The sequence below is a fragment of the Lissotriton helveticus genome, chromosome 6 (assembly GCF_964261635.1).
Source record: "Lissotriton helveticus chromosome 6, aLisHel1.1, whole genome shotgun sequence".
In the NCBI taxonomy this organism is placed as follows: Eukaryota; Metazoa; Chordata; class Amphibia; order Caudata; family Salamandridae; genus Lissotriton; species Lissotriton helveticus.
Window position 1 is genome coordinate 1,064,602,035 of NC_136067.1, and position 24,118 is coordinate 1,064,626,152.

Consider the following 24,118-nt stretch of genomic DNA (forward strand, 5'->3'; position numbering starts at 1 on the left):
ATCATCATCCAAGCATGTCTCAAAGGCATCCCTTGCATCTGTAAATAATTTTCAAAGAAAATCCTCTGGGGTAATCTTGTGCCATTGCAGTGACAATCCATTAAGGATGGCTAGGTCTAACACCTAGATTCATCATCGGCATGTTTTGCGAGCCTGTAATAGCGATTATTAAGGAATCGCTATTACATACTCGCAAAACGGGATTCAAGTAGAAATCGCAATATTTATTGCGATTTCTACAGCTTCCTTATTTGCGATTAGCTAATTGCTAATCGCAAATAAGGAATAACTCCCCATTCATTCCTATGGGCCTAAAGGCCCATAGGAATGAATGGGAAGACATATCAATGTGCGATTCGCTATTAGCGAATCGCATGTTGAGTTTGCGATTTCAAGGGTGCAGGGGTGTCCAAAGGACACCCTGTTGCACCCCTGAAATGATATTGGATGCTGGTGTTACGCACACACATGTCCCAAGGACATGTGTGTGTGTAACATACAACTTAGAAAAATGCACTTAAGTGCATTTTTCTAAGTTTCCGCTATTTACCACGAGGTTTGACTTCGCGGTAAATAGCGGCCCAAAATTGCGAATTCGCTATTTTTAAATGTTTCATGAATTGCATTTAAGGAATCTCAAATAGAGATTCCTTAAATGCAAGTCCGCACAAATTTGCGAATTCTATAATTGCGATTTTTGCATTTGGGATGATGAATCCCAAATGCAAAAATTGCGCTCGCAAAGGGCCAGATTTTCAGAATCTGGCCCTTTGCGAGCCGATTTTGGCTTCATGAATCTACCTGTAAGTCTTCACTGAGAGCCTCACAGACACATTATGATCTTTAATTCGTAAGGTCTTTGTGATTTGCCAGACTGTGGGTGGTGATCACTTAGGGGCATGGAGTGAGTTTTAAAATGATAAACATGAGTGCTCAGATTGTTAGAGGTTAAAACATAATCAATAGTACTGAAGTTATTACACCTGTTAAAAGTATATTTAAAAGGAGCATATGGTACTGGCATTTCATTTGAAAATGATAACATATAAAGCAATTAATCTAACTTGTCTCCATAGCTGTTATGAGAAAAATGTGATTTACTTGAACCATCTAAACTGTTCATTTCACATACTTTGTCAGTAAGTGTGTTGCACAGTTGAATGTTAGAATTGCGCGCCCACACAATCTTATGACCATTGTAGTACAAAAGTAGTACTACTCACGTTCTACAAAATGCAATCATAAAACCTGCAGCAGGAGACCTCAACTTCTCCTATCTTTTCTGTGAGGAGATCTCCACCACTACTTTATAGTAAATGTAGGAAGGACTAGGGGGAGTGATGGTAAAATGAGAAATAATTACTCATATATGGGTGGTGTTAAGAAAAATGTAAGAAGGGACATGAGAAGAGCTTATTAAAACAAAACAGAGACTCACAAAAAAGTAAGACAATTGCCAATCAAAAAATACATTTTTAAAGTTACTATAGCTCTAAAAGTGTCAAAACAGGCTCAAATGTATTCCAGCTGTAGAATTTTGGAGTAAGTCAAGCACCCCACATAACTGACCAATGGTACTGCAACAAACTGCAACACACTCCCATGGAAACAATTGTGACAGTGAATTAAAATATCAATTCATAATGAAGTGTTTAAATTAATTAAATACGTAATACTTAACCACGTTTAATTTAATTACACAAAAAATGGTAGTAAGAGTGAGTAATTTATTGTACATCATATTTAATAATTAATATTTATTCATTTAATTAATATGTTTTTATATGTTTAAATACTTATTTTTAATGCACATTTGATGTGATGTGTTATTGTGCTATAACATTTTATTTGATTGATTCTAGCTTAATAATAAAAAACTTAAATTAATTTACATGAATATTATACATTAAAATATTTTGACTTTTTTTTTAAAGAAATACAGTTTTTGATATTTCCCTAAACTTTCCCACAGAGACAGCTGCACCTTGATGGTGGAGATATCCATTATCAGGTGCAAAGTTACTAGTAGTAACATTACACTTGCAAATGTTGTTGAGAGGAGGCTCTACTCTCTCCTGTAAAGAGTGTAAGTCTACACCTAAGTGTAAATCTCCACTCAGAAATGGCAAATAGCTAAAATGTTCAGAGTTAAACCTAGGTGTTGGAGTAAAAAAACTACATGAGTAAATAAACTCATATATATTTATCTTTGTCAACCGGCCCCTATGTTTTTATGAAACTGCAAGACAGTTTGACCTTTAGGGCTCACATTGACCATAAATATTTAGAAAGGAAGTCATGTAAACTGAAATGTTTCCTTGGACATCTTCCTATGTGTTGACTTTTGTGTGCTAACTGTTCCTCCCCTATTGACTTTCTGTATTTTCTTTTCTTCACATGTACTGAAGCACCAACAGCCCCACCACAAGGCGGTTCTGGTCAAGGTATGAAAGATATGTGGTTTATTAGTTCTGTGAATAGCTTTTAAATGCTTTTATTGTATTGTTCACATATGCAGCATGAGTGTTCTATTAAATACAGCTAGAAGATGTCTCAGGAAACATGATGTGCAAACCTATGAAATGGCCATCATTTCAAGAGGGGCATCCAGGGTACAGAAAACATTAGTTCATTTTTTGCTTACCAACAATAAGCATTTTAGAATGTTGATTTGTTTGATGATGTCAGCTGGGGGTATTGTCACATCATTCACTGCATGGCCCCAAAAAGGACATGGGTGGATGCCCTAAGTAATATTGTTATATACAATAGCACATTTGTAATTATACTCAATGCCAAGCTTAGAAATTGAAAGTTTCCTTTTAAGCATCTTCTTAAACTATAATTTTGCATTTTTTATATTTCAGAATGTAAGATTGGTAAAGGTGAATCATATCGAGGTCAATTATCAACAACTATAGGGCGTCACACTTGCCAAGCATGGAGTGCTCAATCACCCCAGGTCCATTCCAGTTTTACTCCACAGACCCATCCAGAAGCCGGCCTCGATAGAAATGTAAGAACCTCCTTGCTGCAGTTTGGTGCATTTTGATTATTGGACATAGTACTAATTTTTTTATAAAAATGAGTCCCAAATTTTTGCATAGTGTCCAGCCATTGGCCAAATAGCAATGAAGCTCGATTGTGACTCCTCCTTCTTTTTCTGTCACTACCCTACGCTTCCAATCTCTTTACCTCATTCTTGCTGGTTCTTTTCACACCTACTTTCTCCCCTTTTCTGTTTTCCTATCTTCCTATTTGATCTTCTCTCTCCCTCCCTTTGTTCTTCTTGTTCTGGTACGGAGTCTGATGATGAAAAATACATCTCAGTCACCAAAAGTGGGTGTCGATATCCACTATCTGCAACCGTTGGCACAAGTTCAGCACTATGTTATGCAGGGCCGGCTCTAAGGTGGTGTGATCGGTACGACCGCAGCAAGCACTGACTTTAGGTGGGAAGTCGTATTTGTAAGTATTTTATGGTTTTAAAAGCACCTGCTGCCATATTCATGGCCTACAGAAATGTTCATTGAAGAATATAAATGTCAAGATAACTCTGGTGATTAATGTTCTTCCTAGAGAGAGATCGAAGGTTGGATGCAAAGAACGTGTACCATTCAGATCACAAAATGCATATAATTGAAAAAAGTCAATGGGTTACTGCTTTTGTCTGAGAGATACTTTTGTTACTTGCAGTTTGTACGTTATAATCCTAACATAGAACAGTGAGCTAGTAACTGTCATCAAAGGCTGCATGCAAACTGCAAGGTATAGATTCGAGCGTTATGATTTTTATCCCCAGGCTTTCATTATCCTAATGTTGGACAAGGGGTTAATTTGGATAGAAATCAATTCTGATGATTAAAGAGAAACCCCGATCATGGTGGTAGGTGTTAAATTCTGAGTTTGTGCTTCTCCAGAACAAGCACTGTTAAACTATACTGTCTACCAGTATGGGTGACATGTGACTCCTACACCTTGTAGTCCTCTGTATTATTCAATATTTCCTATACACTAATTTACACATCTATGATTGTGTAGAGTGTGTGATTGTAAAATGCTCTGACATCCTACACTGGCATGGGTGGCAATATAAAACTAATTAAATGCATCTGAGAGAGAATGATTATGGATAATTGAGGGGCGCTATTAAAGGGTGATAGTGAGGGAATCTGTGGCTCAGGTGGTCACTGGGGGCGCCAACAAACATTGTTGCACTGCGCACCACTAGCACTAAATCCAAACCTGATGTTATGGCAGCTGTTCTTTAAACTCGTATGTATGCACTTAATCATAACTCACTGCCCAAAATTGCCACAAACTAGTCCAGTGATTCTAATTTCCATGCAATGAGAACAAGAACCAATTTTTCTTTACATTAATGGTCACCCAGCTGGTTGAATATGAGTATTAATAGCTGTGCTGAGACTTGAGCTACATCTCAAATCCGCTGCTGAACTGCCTGGAGAAGAAGTCTTCAGAGGCACGCCAGTTTATCAATGCCCTATTGCAGCAAGGCAAACAAGTTACTCTTGTAAAACACAAATACATTTTACATGTAGCTCTTTGCGAAGTACATACATTTCAACTGGAGATCACTAAAGGGACAGCAAATAAATAAAGAACTGAGAAAGAAGCTGACATGCATAGATATTCAGGAGGGAAGAAAAGAGCCCGCTGTTCCAACCCTTCCCCTACTTAGGGAATTGCACTGGCTTCCAGTGAAAAAGAGGTCCTTTTTCAAGACATGCTGCTTGACATTTAAAGCAACTAGGGGAATAGGCCCTAAGTATCTTCAAAATAAACTTCGCAAGTTGACATCCTGCCGGAATTTAAGATCCAATGGTAAGGCTTTACTATCGATTCCACGTATTCAACGGACTCGCTTGGGAGGCAAAGCTTTCTCCTATGTGGGCCCTAAATACTGGAACTCCTTACCAGAAGCCCTGCGTAAGTCACCATCCTACTTGGCCTTTAGGAAACATCTGAAAGCTTTCCTATTCTGAGGTCATTTCCCAGCCACGTTTCGCTTTCAGTTAGTTGTCTAGTTAGCGCGGTGATGCCCCCGGGTGAGTCATGCGCTTTATAAAACACCAATAACATAACAATAACCAATAACATAACCACTGTGGCTGGAATCAATCAAACCCTCGTTCCTGCTTCTAAAGAGTGCATTAAGGCAACTCTTAAGAGAAACTGAAAAAAAACAAGGGAATAAGGAAAAGAAGTGAACATTTGTCGGCTGACCCTGGGGCATTTCCAGGCTGAAACTTTTTGTTGGATTACTTATTAGATCCTCAGAGCTGAGGCGAGTGTGGTGTTGATTAACTAGATCTGTCAGTGCCTTTAGGTTAGATGCAGAGTGAATGGGTTGTAAGGATATTTAACCTGATGCCTGCAAAAATAATGTGAGTTGTGTCATTAGCCACTGTTATGAGTGCAGTTTGTCAGATAAGGTCTAAATATTAGATTTCCTACCTATGCAGTTCGGAGTCCTTTCGAAAGTGCCGAGAAGGATCTCAATAGTCAAAAATTAAATGTAGGAACATTACCATTCTGTCCATTCAGAACTGGAAAAATAGCCAAAATAATGTTCAAATCTTTTATAGGGGATAAATTAGCACAATAAAGACACACGATATCTGTAAACATGGCATCACATTATGAGGTTTGAGGTGTGGCCTCGCCACAACTAAGTACCCCAAAGAGTGACCAATTTCTTAGGTTCATTGGCACAGTGTTGCCAAGCTACCCCTTCCAATACACGAGGAAGAGGAACCATTGTGGGATATAATTCTTATCAGTGCTAAAAGAGCACTTGCTTTAAAAGCAGAGCTTGTAAGTCCTTATTAAAGCCAAGAAGAAATGGTGGTCCAGGAGAGGAGCACATTTGAATAAATTGCAATATTTTTGAGAGTCAGGGAAATTAGCTATTTCTGCAAAAGTGAATCAGAAAGGATGTACTGATTGGTTAAGAAATCCAAATACCCACACGTTTCAGACTAAAATAAGACTTTGACTTTAAGAGTAAAAGGGGGCACATGGAAGAAGCTATAAAACAAGGTCATAGTTGATGTAAACAGTGGCATTCAAGCAACTAAAACCATCAGGGCAATTGGGTGACAACTGAGTGATCGCCATGTTATTTCTCTACAAGTAGAGCTTGAGGTAACTGAAATTCCAGTTGGTGGAAAAAAACTGGTGATTCCGAAGGAGAGATGGCAGAGGGATGGAGGAGCGCGAAGGGGCAGCAGGAGTGATGACTAATAATTGTAATCAATGTGTGAGCATTACTCATGATTTTCCAGCATCTCTTGAAGTTTGCTGGTTACTGTTAGGATTGTCTGGATGCCCCATGTACTATAAGTGCCCACTAGCTAATGTCCGCATTCTCCCTGACCAAAACACTAACATTCTTGACATCACCCTGTCAGCTGCCAACCCCCACGTGTGCTAGCCTCAATTTGGGGCAAAGTTGTATACATAATTTACGCAGTAACCATGACAATGAATATACTGGTATGATAGTTGAATACCTTAGATATGATAGTACAGGACAGTGTACACAAATTTGTAAAAACAAATCCTGACAGCCAACTTTTGCTCGATAAATCCTTTCATTATATCAGTTCTGTCCTTATAAACGGAGCTTGCAGGCCAAATCCTGCCCAATCAGGTAATTAGCACCAGTCATTTGTGTTGTCACTGAATCCAAATCCACATATTTTTTTTGAAGAAGGCAGAAGAATTGTAGCTATATAAATCCACTCAATCTTTGAAAAATATTGACTCTGCATTTCTTCTTCAATAGAGAGACATGTACACTTTTAGGGCCTCATTTACTAGAGGCCTGTGCCCTGGAGCATCACTTTTTTTGAAGCTCCGGTGGCACAGACCTCTCAGTTATATCTATGATGGGACACAAAGCCACCCTGCATGGCTTTGCATGGCCTCATAGATATGAAGTAAGGTAAGGCATTTGTCTTACTAGTAAAAAAAAGGGGTGAGTGGGGAACCCAATAGACCCTTGGAGGCTTGGGTAATTAATTTATTAACAGGTAATATTGCCTTCAAGGGCCTACAAGGAATTATTTATTCTAGTTATTGTCATGATTTTTTCAGAAATCATCTGCAATAAGCTCTGAGCAGTACCTTACGTTGAATTATTTTGAAAAAATAACTACTTATTTTAACATAAACAGATTTATGAAGAAGTGTAAAGGAACACAACACAAAAGGGTGTATACTTCTTGAAACACTAATATATGTTGAAATAAATATATCTTAGAGGGTAGACAAAATAGTGCACATATAAACACAGAGTGACTGAGATTTATAGGTGTTTTGTTGCCGCTCTTATCTCATTGTCACTTATGGTCACCCATTCCATACACTATGTACATCAGGAAATTGTAACTATTCATACAAAAAAAAATCCTCTGGTGAAAAATCACAAAGAAAACGGGTACAGTTGTCGACTTTTCGGTCTATGTAGTGAAGGCATCGGTTAGACCATCTGTAGGATGGTAATTTCATATGTTGAATGACCCTGGGGAAGCCACGTAGGTGACTATAATAGTTGAATATTGTATGTAGTCTAGCCCGTTGAGTTTGTTTCGAGGGTATGGAAAGCACACAGGGGCAATTACTCCCCCAGCGGTCCACCAGAAGGTAATATTTTAAGATCCAACGTGGCCAAACACTGCATTGAGTGTTCAAGAATGGGCACTGCTCCATTTAGGTAATCAGCTGCACATAGGGTCAGCTTTACCGTATGTGCAACTGATTACCTAAACAGAGCAGTGCCCGTTTTTGAACACTCAATGCAGTGTGCTGACTGTATGTGCAGCTGACCGTTTGTCAAAGACATAGATTTTATGACCTGAAGCCTCATCTATTTTTGGGAAAATGCAAGTTTACAGAAACATTCCAGTAAATTTCTTCCATGGGTCGGTCTTCTGCCAGAAGTAACCTGAGCTGTGGCAATCTTTTTTGAAAATTGACTGCGGCCTTAACATTCCTGGACACATTCTTTCCATGTGTGAAAAAATACATCTTGTGTTAAAACTCCTGACAGGCCACAATATCCCCTTTAGTCTGGCTATGTTCACTTGTGACTTTCAGAACATAAGTCCTATTTTCTGTAAGTTTTACCTTTTCCCATAGACTAAGTGTCTGATCCCGAGTATGGTGGTCCGTGGACCACCAAACCGGGGTAACGCTGACCGCCGTATTCTGACTCTGGTGATGGAACTGCCATGAGACTGCCACAACCATCGGGGATCTGCGATCCCTTTGAGGTGTCATGGCAGTCTGAGGATCGCAATATGCTGATGGAGCCGCTGCGGCACGACCAAGCATATCACCACTTTCCTTACTGCTAACATTTTCATGAAAAGGGTGGCGGTGAGGAAACTACAGGGCTCCCTGTGCCTCATGGCCTGGGGATACATGCAGGGGGCTACATGCTGTGCCCCCCTGTGTGCATGCACCCCAAATCCTATGCAGGATGGGCTGCACAGTCCATGCCATGCAGGAACTTGCTTTGGTGCTCCATAGAAGCTGCAGTTCTAAGGCTCACCAATGAGGACCGCCAAAGCACCTCCCACCGGGCCATGAGGAAACTAATAATCTGGAGTGGGTTGGTTTTGGCAGTGTGGAAGCGGAGCGCTGGCATGGTGGCCCACTCCCATACCGCCAAAGTCATATTCGGACTTAAGAGTGGTCCCATTGACATATTGGGAAACATTGTGCATATTTATTTGCTTTTCTCTATTTTTTACTTTTTTACATATTTCGGTTTCTAGGGACTCTAACTTTATAAACATTTAGCCTCAACCTTGAAGTTATTTATCTCCTAAAGGTACTGCTTTTTAATTTGTTATTGCAGCACTTTCTCACAATGATAAGTAAACCCTGAGATCAGCTGTGGCTACCAAATGTGATACAACAGATATCACTGACTGGCTCTAGATTGTCTCATAGGTGTCTACCTGATCATTTCATTTTGTGGGATTTGTCAGAGTACATATCAATGTTGTCTCAATCACTATTATCACCCTGTCAAGTTATTTCTTAAATTATCATAGAGTATTATTCAGGACAGGAGAACTGAGACTCATGGTTAAATTCAAAGCTAGGGGAATAGCCCAGGTGCCTGTGCCCACTCTAGTGCATTACCAATATTATCAACGATGTCAAGGTCTTATGTTAGTTCTATGTTGAGACAGTTGTTGTACAGAAAGGATACCCATGTGAGTTTGCCTAAGTTTGTTCATGTGCATCCTGTTAGGTAATATGGGCACATGATCATTCCTGCAATACAACTCTTCATGCAAACCTTCATGCAAACCTCCAAATGCTAGAAAAGAAAGATACTGATCTGAACAATATCTAGACAATCTTATAAGCTAAAATTATTTCCATCTATCTATATTGGAATAAGTCTAAATGATTGGTGCTGGTGAGAAATTCATGTGAGAAGCACTATGTTTGTGCTTCTGGGAAAAGCAGTTTTCAATAAACTGCCATTTTCTAAAACAATGATTAATGAGTTAGAAATACATAAATCGGCTCATAAAAACATATGTTTTAAAATGCAATTATATTTATTCTAAAATTGAATGGTAAGCTTAAATTGAGTTTTTATATGTCCTCATTTATTCAGGTATTAATGTATGACATTTATTATAGTATTGCAGAAACCCAGATGGAGATATAAATGGGCCCTGGTGTTACATAACAACCCCCGGAGATAAGAAATGGGACTATTGTGATATTCCTAAATGTGGTAAGTGTGATTTTTAAATTTTTTCCCCCGGCACTCTGATTTTTTCGAGGCCTTAGAAGCATTGCAATGTTTGTTTCACTTTCAAATGAATAAGTCTTAACATTTAGAAGAGTTAATTGCCAATATAAATCCATGCACAACAAACACCTACTTGCACTGAACTGTGCATCTTTTTTTATTGGAAAAGTATCAAAAGATAAGATGCTGTAACAAATACAGTAATAATATTTCATTACAGAAGTAATAAGGAAAAGTACGTAAAAAACCAACAGTGCAATGCCATACCACCAAAATCTAAAATGTCTAGAGAACGATCTCAAGAGGCCAATTTATACAATTTCTCAATTATTGAACATCTCCAATAGGTAGCAGGTATACTAAGAACAAAAAGGCTCGCTAACAGCTCACACAGCTTTTTCAATGTTCACCTTGTTGGGTTATAATGCATTATCGTAAATTTCAAGCCACAAGCAAGAATAAACCAGGGCCAGCACATCCTAGGATCAGGAAGTTCGCTCTGCCGCCAAGCACAGGAAATGCACAATCTAACCACTGTAACTGCATAAAAGTAGATTGAAGCCAGATTGCATAGGATAGAGCTTGAATGGCCCAACACAATAACCTTTGAATTATAATCAATGCCCCAAAAATATGAGTAGCGTCTGCCCCTGGAATTATGCAACAAATACATTGAAAGGGAAACACTACATTACTCAAAGGCCCATTTGAAACAATCTATAGGAAGTATATTATGTATCATATAAGGTCTTATAAAATTAGCCTTAAATTGTGACACTTTCAGTATGTCCAGATTCAGCCGAACACTGACACGGATATCCCCCATCACCATCAAGCCTACATTATTGGTTCCTTTGTTTCCTACCTGTTGGAAATGTGGTTCATTGGATCCACAAGAGAGCAAGGTGTTAAACAGAATGCTAATAGACCAAACTTTAGACAAACGAACATACATCTTCAAAAATAGATATAGAAATGTACTGAGTCGGCAGATAAGCGACAAAATCTCTAAGCTACAGATATCTAACGAAACCCTGCAGGTATGCACTGTGGGGGCCAATGGGAGACTCAAAAGGGCCGAATATCCAATTATAGTTGTTTAATACCACCATGATGCTAAAATTGTAAGTAACCCTCATACAGATGCAGTGGCAAGTTAGGATTTCAGTCAAGGAAAACATACTGATCAAAGGGTGAAATATTGCAATGTTTTCATTGAAGCCCAAATTCCATGATAGACAGTCAATGTCTTAAACCTGGCGCATTTGAAATATAATGTATCAACAAGTCCCTGCATAGATACCAGAGTACATTTAAACATAGAGAACGGATAAGATAGCTGCCAATTGAACCTACCCAAAATTGACCAGAGTCGGTAACCGAACGAAGAAAGAAAAAACGCAACAGTGAGGAAAGGGCCAGACCACCCAAATTACGAGGTATCTGTAGATATTGTATGGCACAGTGGGGTTTTTTGTATTCTCATATAAATCCCTGCCAACTAGTCTCTACCATCTTTGAAAAAATGCTTAGGAATATATAGTGGTATGGACCAAAATAGATACAAAAACCAAGGCAAAATTACCATTTTACTCAAATTGCAACAGCCAATCTCCCCCAAAAGCTTATCCTATTTCCAGAAAAGTATCAAGTATGATTGATAAAGCCCCTCATATTTAAAATCAACTGTGTCCCTCACACAGGAGGAAATCTAGACACCTAGATAAATAGGTTATCTGACATGGCAAAAATTTGCGTCGCCTAAAACAGAGCAAATTATAACTTGAGTTTTGCCAATATACAATTCATACCCAGAAACTGTCCTGAAATCAGTTGCCACCACCTCAATACCAATGAGTGCTTGTCAAAGAGATGATAAACTCCACTCAATCTTTTTTCTATTTGATTATAGTTGAAAAAAAAAATCTGCTCACAAAGCCAGTGACCACGTGCCTAAATATATAGTGTAAATCATGGTTAGATTGAGCTAAAAAATATTTGTGGTTTAGATCAGTATGAATTTCCATGGGCAATCAAACACCATTCAGTATTACTGAAGCTGCTATATGCATGACAATGTCACGGGGCACGTTTCTAACTACAGCACCTATACAGAGTGCCCTCATTTATGTATCATATGCTACGGGAAGGAAAGTCAGTGACAGGAGAATGGGATGTCTGTGATGTTAACACATCAGCCAACAAATGATGGAGAAAGACAGCTGGAACTACATAATACCTTACCTTTTCCTCTGCAGACTACCAATTCACCTGTCAAAAGGGTAAGGATACTCTTGGGCATCATCACTCAGCAATTTTTAGTACTACTTTTAAAGCGTGGGCTAACAGTCGAGGGAAGTCTACATGAATATAACTTTCATGCAATTTATTCCTATTACATGCATATTTTGGTGAGCTTTCACCTCTTCTGCTTTGTCCACTGCTTCATAAAACAACAACATTGTAAATAGGAATAGATCAACAATAATTCTGAATAATGAATGATTTTTTTTATTTTTTTATAAAGTACTGTAAATGATCAACACAAACGATCAAGCAGCATAAGATAATCTAATGTTGTAATTGAAATTCACAACCATGTCAGCTTAGGCAAGTATTTAACTACAAAGCCATAAGAGACTGTCCTCTTGCTACTTGTTTCCCATTATCAATGATGATCAGTCACAGATAATAATATAATACGTTGTACACATTTCTATGAATTATGTACATACTAACAAAGTTGAGAGGCTGCTAGGATTTCGCTTATCTTCACATATCACACAACTTCAGCAGTAGGACCTTTTGGTACATATTAATTTATCTCAAACAAAATCCCTCGAATATAGATTCCATACAAGCTTTATGATGACATTGGAAAATGATGTCTCAGGTATAAACAGAATATTACACAGGTTACTAAATGACAGGCCATTTACACAAGTAAAGTGCTACTTTGGTAAGGCTTGTGGATTACCTGTCTGATTTCATAAACATAGAGGATTATTTCATGCTATTAACCTAATTTATCTCAAAAACATGGTATTTTGGTGGAATCATAAAACCATGGTTTTCAAGTTTTATTACCTTTTGCCTCTAGTAATACCAAGTTGTTGTTCTTTTACTTTTAGTTTATGATGTGTAATATGTCATATGAATTTTGAGGCACGCAATTCTGAGTATAAAGACTAGACTCAGATGGAGATTGTGAAGGACATAGATATGTTTCAAAATCTAGAGGGACAGAATTGAATCCCCTCTCTGGCTCTCAATCCCTGATCCTCCCCTCCAATTCATAAATTATCCAGTCACACTACTTCACAAACATAAATACAAACATGATGCTAGAAGATGCAAGATACTGCTACAGTGGTTTTGCAGTGAGGAGATGATTAACACTTCTTTTGTACACTTGTGTGCAGTGCCCAACAAAAGCATTTTTGTAGTAAGGTACACAATTTGATGCTCAGAATAAGGAGTCTTAATTTTTTTAAATTGCAATGTTCATTTATAATGTTGGAAAACTTGCTGGTGTGGCACACTTTCCACCAGGATAAACTTGAGAATAGTTGCAGGAAAAGCCCATTCTTGGAATGCCTTTACACATAAATAATCTCATGGGTCTGTGGGCATTCACACGATTTTGCAGGGAGTTACTCACTCTGTTTTTACAAGTAGATGTGCATGTGTTAAAATCAGCATTAAGAATATTTGCAGGGTGGGAATGGGAACAGAACATTTCCTTAATAATATGGGAACAGGGACAGAACTTTCTTAACAGTGAAAATATTTTCCCTAGGGAGATAATAAATAGATAATATGGCAAATGCACAATTACAAATTATTTACTCATTTACTGTGGAATGCTTCTGGAAATCTGTGACTGCAATACAGTTACAGGAACACTCCCATAAAAGAAGAAAATGCACTACAAACGTATGAGTAATCATGCTAAAGTATATCATCTGAATTTTTGGAGTATGCCTTTATAAAGTTTACAAACACATTTTTTAATATAATTAATAAATTTTTCCCCAGCCAAACCTTACTTATTCGTCATATATTAGTCTATTCAGAATTGCACAAACACCATCAAATAACTCTTTAGCGTGACATAAAAACAGAAAATAGAGTAAGGAATCATCATTTCCAATAAAATTACAGTAACAGCCAAGACCCTACATTCCGAAAGTGTCATATATTACATCTTAATAAAGTTTGGAAAACTCACTCTTAAGACCATACTGTAGATGTATAAGATCACAACAGGGTTGCCAAACCTCCTGAAGAAGTTTACACGGACAGGAATTAACCAAACAAGCAGCTAAATAACAAAATAACAGCATGAGAATCTGGTACTCAGAAAATAATCTCAGTTGGTCCTTTCGATACATTAGCAATCTAAGTCTTCCAATCACAGTTCATGGCACAAGAGTGCTAAGAGTTCAGAAATCAGAGTGTTCTACAGAATACTATATGAGAGTATGTGCAACACCAGCAGTCACATTCCAGAAGCTCGGTCAAGAGTCTTAAATAGGTCTGAAAGAAGGCTCAGTCTAAACCACACTTAGGGAAAAGGAAAGGGACAATGGGGGATTTCTCCAAGAGCCCATTCAAAGGCCAATGGAATTCTTGAAATGTTTCTGGTAGGAGTCCAAGGGAGGTTCTGCAATATGTTTTCAGTGAAGCCCAAATTCTATGATAGACAGTCAATGTCTTAAACCTGGTGCATTTGAAATATACTGTATCAATAAATCCCTGCATAGATACCATACTGCTATGGATTTTTCATATACTCCTGTACTTTACTGTAAAAGCTCATGAATTTCTACATCTTATTAAAAATGTTCTCATCTCTAGATTAAGAACCACTGCACCACATAACATTTTTAAACTAATATTCAGGGTTTTACCAAATAAAGTGATTGCATTGCTAACGTTTATGAGTTTTATCTTTTTGAATGAATTTTTGAAATGTAACTAATTTTGCCCGGTTATACTTTCACATTGTATGTCACACAAAATGATGCCCATGTACAATGAATGTGCCTGGCTAAAGAATCTGGTCTATTATAACACCAAAACTCCTCCATGGTAATATAGTTTTGTAATTCACAGCATCCAATAATATATCATAACTTTTTATGCATATTGCAGTCACTAACTGGGTAAATTAAATCTTAAAATAAATCTTCAGTTCGGGAAACCCAGTTGAGTACTATTTCACAGGTATAATGCAGCTTAAATCTCATCTTCTGTCGTTTATTTAGCATCCACTGAAGAAAAGTGTGGAATACAGAAGAATGCACCGAGAGGATGTTTTGGAAGGGTCGTTGGCGGCTGTGTTTCAAATCCATTCTCATGGCCCTGGCAAATTAGCCTCCGAACGAGGTAAACAACAGAGGATCACATTTTTAAGATCAATTACAAAAGATCATATATTCTGCACAATTCACATTGACGTGCTCACAAACTGCATGCCCCTGTCGCCCCTTCAACGCACACACCCTTTTCATTCTGTTGACACCTCAAACCCTCTTCACTCCCAGAAAACAAAGAAAGACACCAAATAAGTTATGTAGGCCTGCGATTAATATTGATTAACACATATCTGCCCACTACCATGCTGCAACTTAAGTGGGTTGCCAATTAACTCCACATCAGCAAGACATATGGCTGGACTGGTCATTCTGCAATTTCCCTGAAGTTTAGATGTTTGATGCAATGCAAGGACAGAGGTCTTCAGTCTCCTGCCGACTTCCTTCCCACCATTTTCAGCAAATCACAGAGGGTTGCATATTGCAACTCTCCTACTTAATATTATTATTAAAAAATCTATTTTGGGACATCAGACCAAAGCACAATTTGCGATGTGACCAATTAATACACATATTGTATCGCAAATTGCATTCCCATTTGCAAACTAGTTGATGTGAAAATTGCACATCCCTGGTTTGCGAATGGGAATAGTGTATCAGACTCCTTGCCCATAATCGTACTCTAATACTTGTCCTAAGCTGATGCCTAACCATTGACATCAGAATTGAACATGTCAATGCTGTAGCCCTTTCCAGAATTCTAAGCCTAACATTCACCATTACACTATTTCAACACCAAGATTTTTCCCGAATCTTCAACCTAACCCTAACTCTAACCCACATCATAATCAAACTGTAATACAAGAGATTCTGCAATTCCTATAAAAGCTTGTCTCTAATGTGCTTATTACAGTTAAGTTGTGAATTAGTAGACATAGTAGCTCAACTGCAATAACTACTGTTTGGAGCTGTCGACACCCAACCATGCGTCTATGGTCTCATTCTAGTCGCTGCCTCCTACAGTTTGTGCTGGTTTGAACATATTAGCCAGACAGGTTTTGTTTCCAGTCTGATCCTGACAGGTACCAGGATTCTGCTAGAGTACCTTTGGATTTTCTATCCCCCTTAAATGCACTTTTGCACATTTTTAAATCACAAAACTTTCCAAACTTATACCAGGAAAACTGACCCACTTGCAGCTGCTTATACTATGTGGAAAATGGTGCAACTTTTCATATGGAGAAGCATTTCGTAAACATGGAACTGTATGCACAGTAGAATTCTGCACTATAGAAAGCAGTGATACTGTGTATTTGTACATTGTTTCTCCCTGGGAATAACAGGATTCATTCTGGAGAAATCCACACCACTGTCCTCTGCCTCTGCATGAAGTTTCCACCCCGAAAAGCGTTTTACTCCAGTCCTTGACTGGTGTACGTCATTACCTATTTCCAGGGTGGCAAAGGGTCAGTGAGCAGTCTGTGACATCAATTCAATATTTTCATGCTTTCACAATGTGTAAAATGTAACATAATGGTGCATTTCTCTCTTTTTTTTTTTATCCTCATTTTGCGCATGAATGTATAAGGAGTACAAAGGGGAACTTTAAGACCTCCACTTTTTTTTTTCCTTCACTCTCTTTTTCTTTACTTTGCCGGCTACAAAGAGTATCCCTTTGGTGGATCTGTCGTGTTTAGTCCTCCTATATCCTTTACCATACTCAATAATTCTTAGCGAATGGGTGAGAGCTAGCCAGCCTGGCTACTCGACGGGAATTATTCCCGTCTGAATTATTGTCACCGCATTAATCATCGGACATATTGGTGTATTGTCAAATTTACCTTACATGTTACTAGTACAGTGGTTTTCCCAAATTTACCAAAAGTAAAAATTTTTGGAGGGTTTTCCCTTCCTATCTAGTTTATGAGCAGTTATTATGGAGTTTAGCCAATCCTCGTGTAAAGGTGGTACTGGTTTAACCCAATTCAGGCATATCTCTCTTCTTGCAAGAAGTATCAGTACAAATAACAGATTTTCTTGTTTTTTGGTTAGCCTCTCATCACTTACATTAAACTCGGTACATATCCCAAAAATAATTAATGTTGTACTTACTTTTAGATGAGATCCCAATATCCGACATAGCATGTTACCTACTTCCTGCCAGAAGAGTTCCACATTGGGGCAGCCTTGAAACATATGTATATCATCTGCTTTTTCAAGCCCACACTTAGGGCAGGATTTTATACTTGCTCCTTTAAATTTTGACAGTTTTTTGGGTGTTCAGTATGCCCTGTGAAATGTAAACAAATGATTTCTCTTTAAGCGTGCTGGTTTAATAATGGACCAACATTTTTCACATGATTTCTGCCATAAGTTTTGAAGTTCCGGCTCTATAATGTCTTTACTCCAGACTGATTCCGATATCGGAGCATTATCATCTCCTGCAGTAGTTAGAGCCCAGTACCATTTTGAAATTTCTTTCTTTATTGGGGAGATTTTTATGATCTCTTTCTCTATTTCTGTGTTTCCTGTTCTTTTCTCCGTGAGAGACCCTGCCCAGCTTGTAAGTTGATAATATTTAAATTTTGATAGAGTTCCGTTAGTAGTTTCTGTAAGATATTCCCAGGCCTCTAATGAGTTCTCTGTCATCAGTGGGCCCCATTTGTCGATTCCTGCCGTTCTTAGTGGGGTTGCTAGGGCATCTTTTAAGCACTCAGGGGTGCCTGGAGAATCCCAGATAGGGGCCAAAGAACTGTAGTAAGGGATATTTAGGGTACTTCTCACTTGATACCAGAGTTTCATAGCATTTTTTAGTACGTTTAGTTTTATCTTTTTAAAGAATTTGGGGTGTCCGAATTTAAACAGGAAGTGGTCAGTTTTGTTTGTTAGTATTTGAAGAAATTGGGGATAGAATTCATACTTTTTCACAAGCGATCTCACATTCTTGAATTGGAAAGCTCTACAGTATTCCACGATATCTGGACTAGCTATTCCCCCTTGTTCTTTTTTCCTTCCTATTTTGTTCCAGGCAATCTTTGTTTCTTTTGAAGCCCAAATGAAGTTCGCAATTTCTCCCTCAATTTTCTTCAGATAGTCTCTCTTAAACTCCAGTGGTATAACCTTAAAAAGGTAGGTACATTTGGGGAGGATCGACATTTTTACCAAGTTTGATCTTACTATCATGTTTAGAGGTAACTTGTCCCAAACCTTGAGAAATTTTTGGGTCTCAATTAAAATCATGTTGAGATTTAATTGGGGGATTTTTTCAAGGTCTTTCACAATGGTTATACCCAAATATTTTATTTTATCCTTTGTGTATGGAGTATTCTGTTGTGAATTCCAACTCATTGACTCGGTTTTTGCTTCATTGGTCAAATACCTGGATACTTTACCAAACTCTGTGATTGCCTTGTTTATTGCTGAGGAGTACCTTTGATAATTTTCTGTAAAGATCATTAGGTCATCCGCATAAAGCGCCACCTTTTTGACCCACTCCTGATGTTTAAAGGGGGTTATTAACTCGTTGTTTCTAATTGTGTCTGCCAGAGGTTCAATGTACAGGTTAAATAGCAGCGGAGACAACGGGCACCCTTGTCTCGTTCCCCTTTGTATCGCAAAGTTATTGGTAAGACTTCCGTTAATTAGAATCTTTGCTCTTGGATTTCTGTAAGTCTCGATTATCAGATGACTAAAATTTTGACCAAGGTTATATTTGCTTATGACTCTGTTTAGAAAAGACCAGTTGACCTGGTCAAAAGCTTTGGCAGCATCAAAGGTTACTATTGTTAGGGTTTTTTTTTTCGCTAGTTGCTATATCAATTGCAGCAAAGAGTTCATGTGTAATTTCGGATATTTGCCTCCCTTTTATGAATCCCTTTTGATCCAGATGTATCAACTTTGGCATTACAAGGGCCAGTCTCCCTGCTATTATTTGTGTAAAGATTTTGTAATCAAAGTTTAGCAGGGATATGGGCCTATATGACTCACAAACTGAGGGGTTTTTCCCTGGTTTTAATAGCATCATTCCAGGAGTCTGGGGTTTTACCATTTTCCCTGTAGATTTTGTTTAGTAATTTCGTTAATACAGGGGCTACAATTTCCCTTAAAGCTGAATAGAATTCGTTTGGTACGGCGTCAGGTCCGGCTGCTTTCCCTTTTTTCAAGGTTTTCAAGGCCGTTTTTACTTCTTCAATTGTTATTTCTGCATTTAGTTCTTCGTTTTCTGACTCCGACAGCTTCGGTAGGTTTAGAGAATCAAGATACTTTCCTATTTGGTCCGCGGAGGAGGAGGAATCTTCCATATACAATTTAGAGAAGAAGTTTTCAAATTCCTGCTTGATTTCAGATTCATCAGAGGTTACACCTGTTTGATTGCTCAATTGTATACTGGCTATTTTGTTTCTGGTCTGGTCCGTTTTAGTTTTCCAAGCCAGTAGTTTTCCGCAACCCTCGCCGAATGATCGGACAATTGTTCTGGTAAATGGTCTAGGTCTTTGATGTTATTGTGCAGATTTTTACTAATCAAGAAGTAATCTATTCTAGATTTGTGGCTTAGTCTTTTGTTATGTAGAGAAAAGGGGTGTTCCTTGTTTCCTTTCTCTCTCCACATGTCGATCTGTTCTAGGTCCCTTTTATAAATGCTTAGCCATTCTCTCATTTTTGGTAAGTTGGATTGTCTTCCTGGTGGGAATCTATCTTGTTTAGGATCCATAATAATATTAAAATCGCCTCCCAAAAGTATTGGATCAGATGCTGTTAAAAGTTCTGTATATAATTTTTGTAGAGGATTTGGATCATCAGTGTTTGGTCCATAATCTCCAGCTATGGTGAAGTTGTTGTCATAAATTTTTATTCTTGTTAAGGCCCATCTGCCCTTGTTGTCTACCACTTTATGAATGACTTTTACATTGAGCGATTTTTTAAAGAGTATTGCGATACCTTTAACAGTGCAATTTTGGTTGGTACAGACGTAGTTATCCACCTAGTTCAAGGATTTTATTATTTGTTCCCATTCAGCTTTTAGGAGATGAGTCTCTTGAAGAATGATCACTTCGCTATCTACTGATTTTAAATACTCAAAGATTCTCCTACGTCTGCTTGGTGTTCTGAGTCCATTTACGTTCCATGATAAAATTTTAAATTCTTTCGTTATTTTAGTCATGATTTTTTCATTTTTTGTTGGTTATTTAGTTCCAGTTCCATTTTCTCTTGTCGTTCTCGTGTATTCCTTCTTACTTCACTATTGAGGATAACTTTTTCAGTTTTTTCCCTAGTTTGCTCCCTACCCACGGTGACTTTTTTGTTTGGTTTTGTATTTTTTCTGTGCTTATCTTTGCCCCCCCCCCCTCCCCGAGGAAGCCTCCTTTCTCTCTTTTGAGCGGTATTGTTCGCCCTTTCGAGCTCCATTGTTCATCTATTTGTTACGTTTCCTATCTTAAATTTATGTTTTAGACCGTAGCTGTTCCTTTATCTGTTGTATGAGATTTTCCACTTCGCTTTGTTCTCTGATGTTTACCAAATGTTTTTTCCTCCTAGAAAGTAGTATTCCTTGCTAAAAAATAGCTATACAAATTTCACCTCATAAAAGATATTTTGGAATTCCTCAAATACTCCTTTCAAGGTTGGTGGCACACGTGACATAATTCACCACTCAAGAAAACGATTGACTCTTTCAACGCCATTGAGATCAGTTTGTAACAGTCTTGGAGGACATGACATAATGTACTGACTATTTAGTCACATTAAACTTATGAAATCCCCCCCCCCCGCAGACTTCCCTCATGAATGCTGTTTTGAGCTCCAAACTAAAGAGAGTCTTCTACAAGGTCAATTCCATATGCTAAACAAAGATGTTAACATAAGTCTTCTAAACATGTCATACATTAGTAAAAATTACAGTACATGAGCCTCTATTTCCAGATGCAGGAATAGCTAAGATTATCTTATTTCAATGTTATAGCTATACCATTATATGTGATTAATACTACTGTTTTGTTTTAACTGAGATGGCTTTATTTGTCATTTGAGCATTTGCACTGCTGCACTGAGCTGAGATGATGATAAATGTTATTTACACTACAAAGAACTTGAGCATTAAATCAAATAAGACAATTAAAAGAGGGTTATTGTTCATACATATGTTTTCTTAGAAAATCCTCTAGCCACCCAACCTTATAGTAGCATTTCTGGATTGAAGCCATCGGAGAAAAAAAGCTTTCTACCATGCTTAAAAACATGCCTTCTGTTATATGAGCTGCCGGCATATCAACTGCGGAACTCCCACAATCACATCACTCACTTGCAGCGCAGGTCTGTCTGTTCAGCATTGTTCTCGAATTCTTCAGGTATGATAACTGACAACCCTGAATTCAAAGAATTTTAAATTGTAGTTTCCATCCCTCTGGACACAATGAATGGAAACGTGCCTCAGGTAAGTCGAGCAACCATGATAATTTTTAAGGAAAAATGTTTTTCTTGTTGTATCTACTAGTGCCTGTTTTCTAATCACATTTAACTCTAGCACCTTTACACTTAAAGTTGTCATACTTGTCAAACTGTCAACAACAAATGGATTTCAGAAATCTGCGAGAAGAGACCAGTTGATTTAAAGATAGATAAATTAATTCTCAAATGAAGTTAAACAATAGCAGCTGTTTTTGGAGTATTGAAATATTTTATAAATGCTTCTATTTTACAGTTTCAACCTGCATTTTTGTGGAGGCACTCTGGTGTCAGATCAGTGGGTGATTACCGCAACACACTGCTTGGAGCGGTAAGCTTAAAGATTATTTCAAACTAATATTAATATAGCACAAACTACAATTCATCATGAAATGAAGATTTCTAGCAGTTTCTCACCAGGTACCTGCAGGGGATGAGAGCACCTGAAAGAAGAACTAAAAAAGAGTAACATAAAGTTTGGAAAGCTTACTGCAAATTTAGATATACAAAAGCGAATATACGATCCTCTGCTCTTTCTCATTACATCAGCATCTACACATACCACCCCTCAAAATGACTTTATTTTCTAAATATTAGTTTGTCTGCCATTACAAATTCCTCTACAACGAAGTTGATTTTCACTCACCATCACCAAAATTCATTGAAATAAAGGCCTAACACAAACCCAAAATCTAACACAACTAATGCTTATTCAGATGTACAAAGCAAATTTACAGTTGAATCCCAAGGTTTGCAGCCACTAAATCACTATTATCTTTCAAAGAAATTACTTTTTATAAGTCTGAAAAATCTTATAAAGAGGCTTTTGTGACTCTGTCTGATTTCAAATAAGAGGGAGCGTGTTAGGGATGTCTCCCGCCTATTTACAATCTGGAGAATAATATATCAGTGGTGTGTCATTAACTTGCAAAACCTTAAATGAGTTATTATCTAATTTACAATGCTTAAGCTACCAAGATGGGATGGCTTCCCCTTTGGGAATTATGATAGTGGCTTGGAGGGTACACACAGTGCTCCACGAGGCCATTGCTTCTCACCCCAATGTCTTCATAAACTGAACTTTTATATTAATCAGCACTGATTCCATTAATGGACACGGACTGCTTTTAAGGAAAATTGTTTTCCGTTTGGGAATGCAAGTGCAGGGACAAATGCCTTCGGTCCTTTGCAGACCTACACCCTTGCATTTGCAGCCAATAACAGAGATGTGCAAACTGCAACCTGTAAAATGTATTTTCATTGCAGGATCAAACCCCAACTCACTGAGGAAAGCCAACAATTTTGCATGGTTCACCCTGTTAAAAGCGGACATCAGGTCCACAAATGCAAGATGTAGAGATTCAGACCAAGCCACTGTATATTTGTTGATAATTAAGGAAGGTTGAGGCATTGGTCTGCAGTCCACCTCCCCGCCATAAATCCATATTAAACATCACTCAATATATTATTCTCTTCTCCCAAGTCAAATAGCCTATTTGAAATCGCCCTCCCCAGAACCTTGACCGTAGCGTCCAACAGTGAGATTGGCTGATAGCATTGTAGATTTTCTATTTCCCCCTTTTCAAATATGAGGATGATCACAGCAGTAGACCAGGAGGGTAGCAACCCCTCCTGTGCTGCGGCATTCAAGACCTGCCTTAATAAAGGAGCCCAAACCTCAATATTAGCGTTAAACAAATCTGGTGGTATACTATCTGGGCCCAGGGCCTTGTTTCCGGACAGGGCAAGAATTCCTTGTTGGATTTTATTCAATGTGAAAACCACTTGGTTGCCAGTTTTAACAGATGCCCCAGGAGTTTAACAACCCACCCCACCCCCATGATTATAAATGCCTTCAAAATGAGCCACCCACTGTTGCTCCGGAATATGATGACATAAAGTGAGCCAGGGCCCTTAGAAAAACAATGCCTATTTACTACATTCAAAAAAAGGCAACTATCCCCAGTTTTACAGGCTTGACAGAGCTCCTCCCAGGCTGACTCCTGTAAATTATCTCTACACTCCTTTTGAGGCAACTTGTAAGCCCACCTGCAATTTCTAATCAATTGTCCGTAACTCAGGGACTGCTTCAAAGCTACCTTCAAATAACTCAAAGTCCCTATCAAACCATTTTGGTATTTGTGACTCCAGAGTGCTAGAAGTTGTAACCGACAAAAGTTTGCAAACCCCCCGAACGATGCTGAGGGTCCACCTGAGCCCAATTGAGCCTTCTCCCCTTATCTGCAGTGGACAAGCTCATGAGGGCACTTCTTGACTGTGGTTTTGGCCCCAAAGAAATGTCCAGGTCTAGGGATAATGGATTGTAGTCACTGAAAGGGTTCAAATTGATGTTAAAATGAGAAATGGGTGAATATAGTGGTGCTGAGACAAATGTAAAATCAATCAGCGAGTCCCTCCCTTTATGAGATGGGCAAATTGCGGGATTCGTGGAATTCACCAATTTCTCCATAGTAAAGACCAGGTTGTGAGTATTTAGGAGCTCATTTAACTCCTGCCCCTCCTGTGGGTGAACACAATGTAAGCCTTCATT

The 24,118-nt window shown here is 38.2% G+C and overlaps 1 protein-coding gene across 1 annotated transcript in view; it reads left to right on the forward strand.

The window, feature by feature from the left end:
* PLG (plasminogen) overlaps positions 1–24,118 on the forward strand; it is a 301,774-nt gene that overhangs the window by 238,195 nt on the left and 39,461 nt on the right. Inside the window, exons 12-16 of the mRNA XM_078648716.1 lie at positions 2,409–2,444; positions 2,868–3,016; positions 9,694–9,790; positions 15,079–15,199; positions 21,824–21,898. Coding sequence (XP_078504842.1) covers positions 2,409–2,444; positions 2,868–3,016; positions 9,694–9,790; positions 15,079–15,199; positions 21,824–21,898 — 478 coding nt within the window. The remainder of the gene's footprint in view (positions 1–2,408; positions 2,445–2,867; positions 3,017–9,693; positions 9,791–15,078; positions 15,200–21,823; positions 21,899–24,118) is intronic.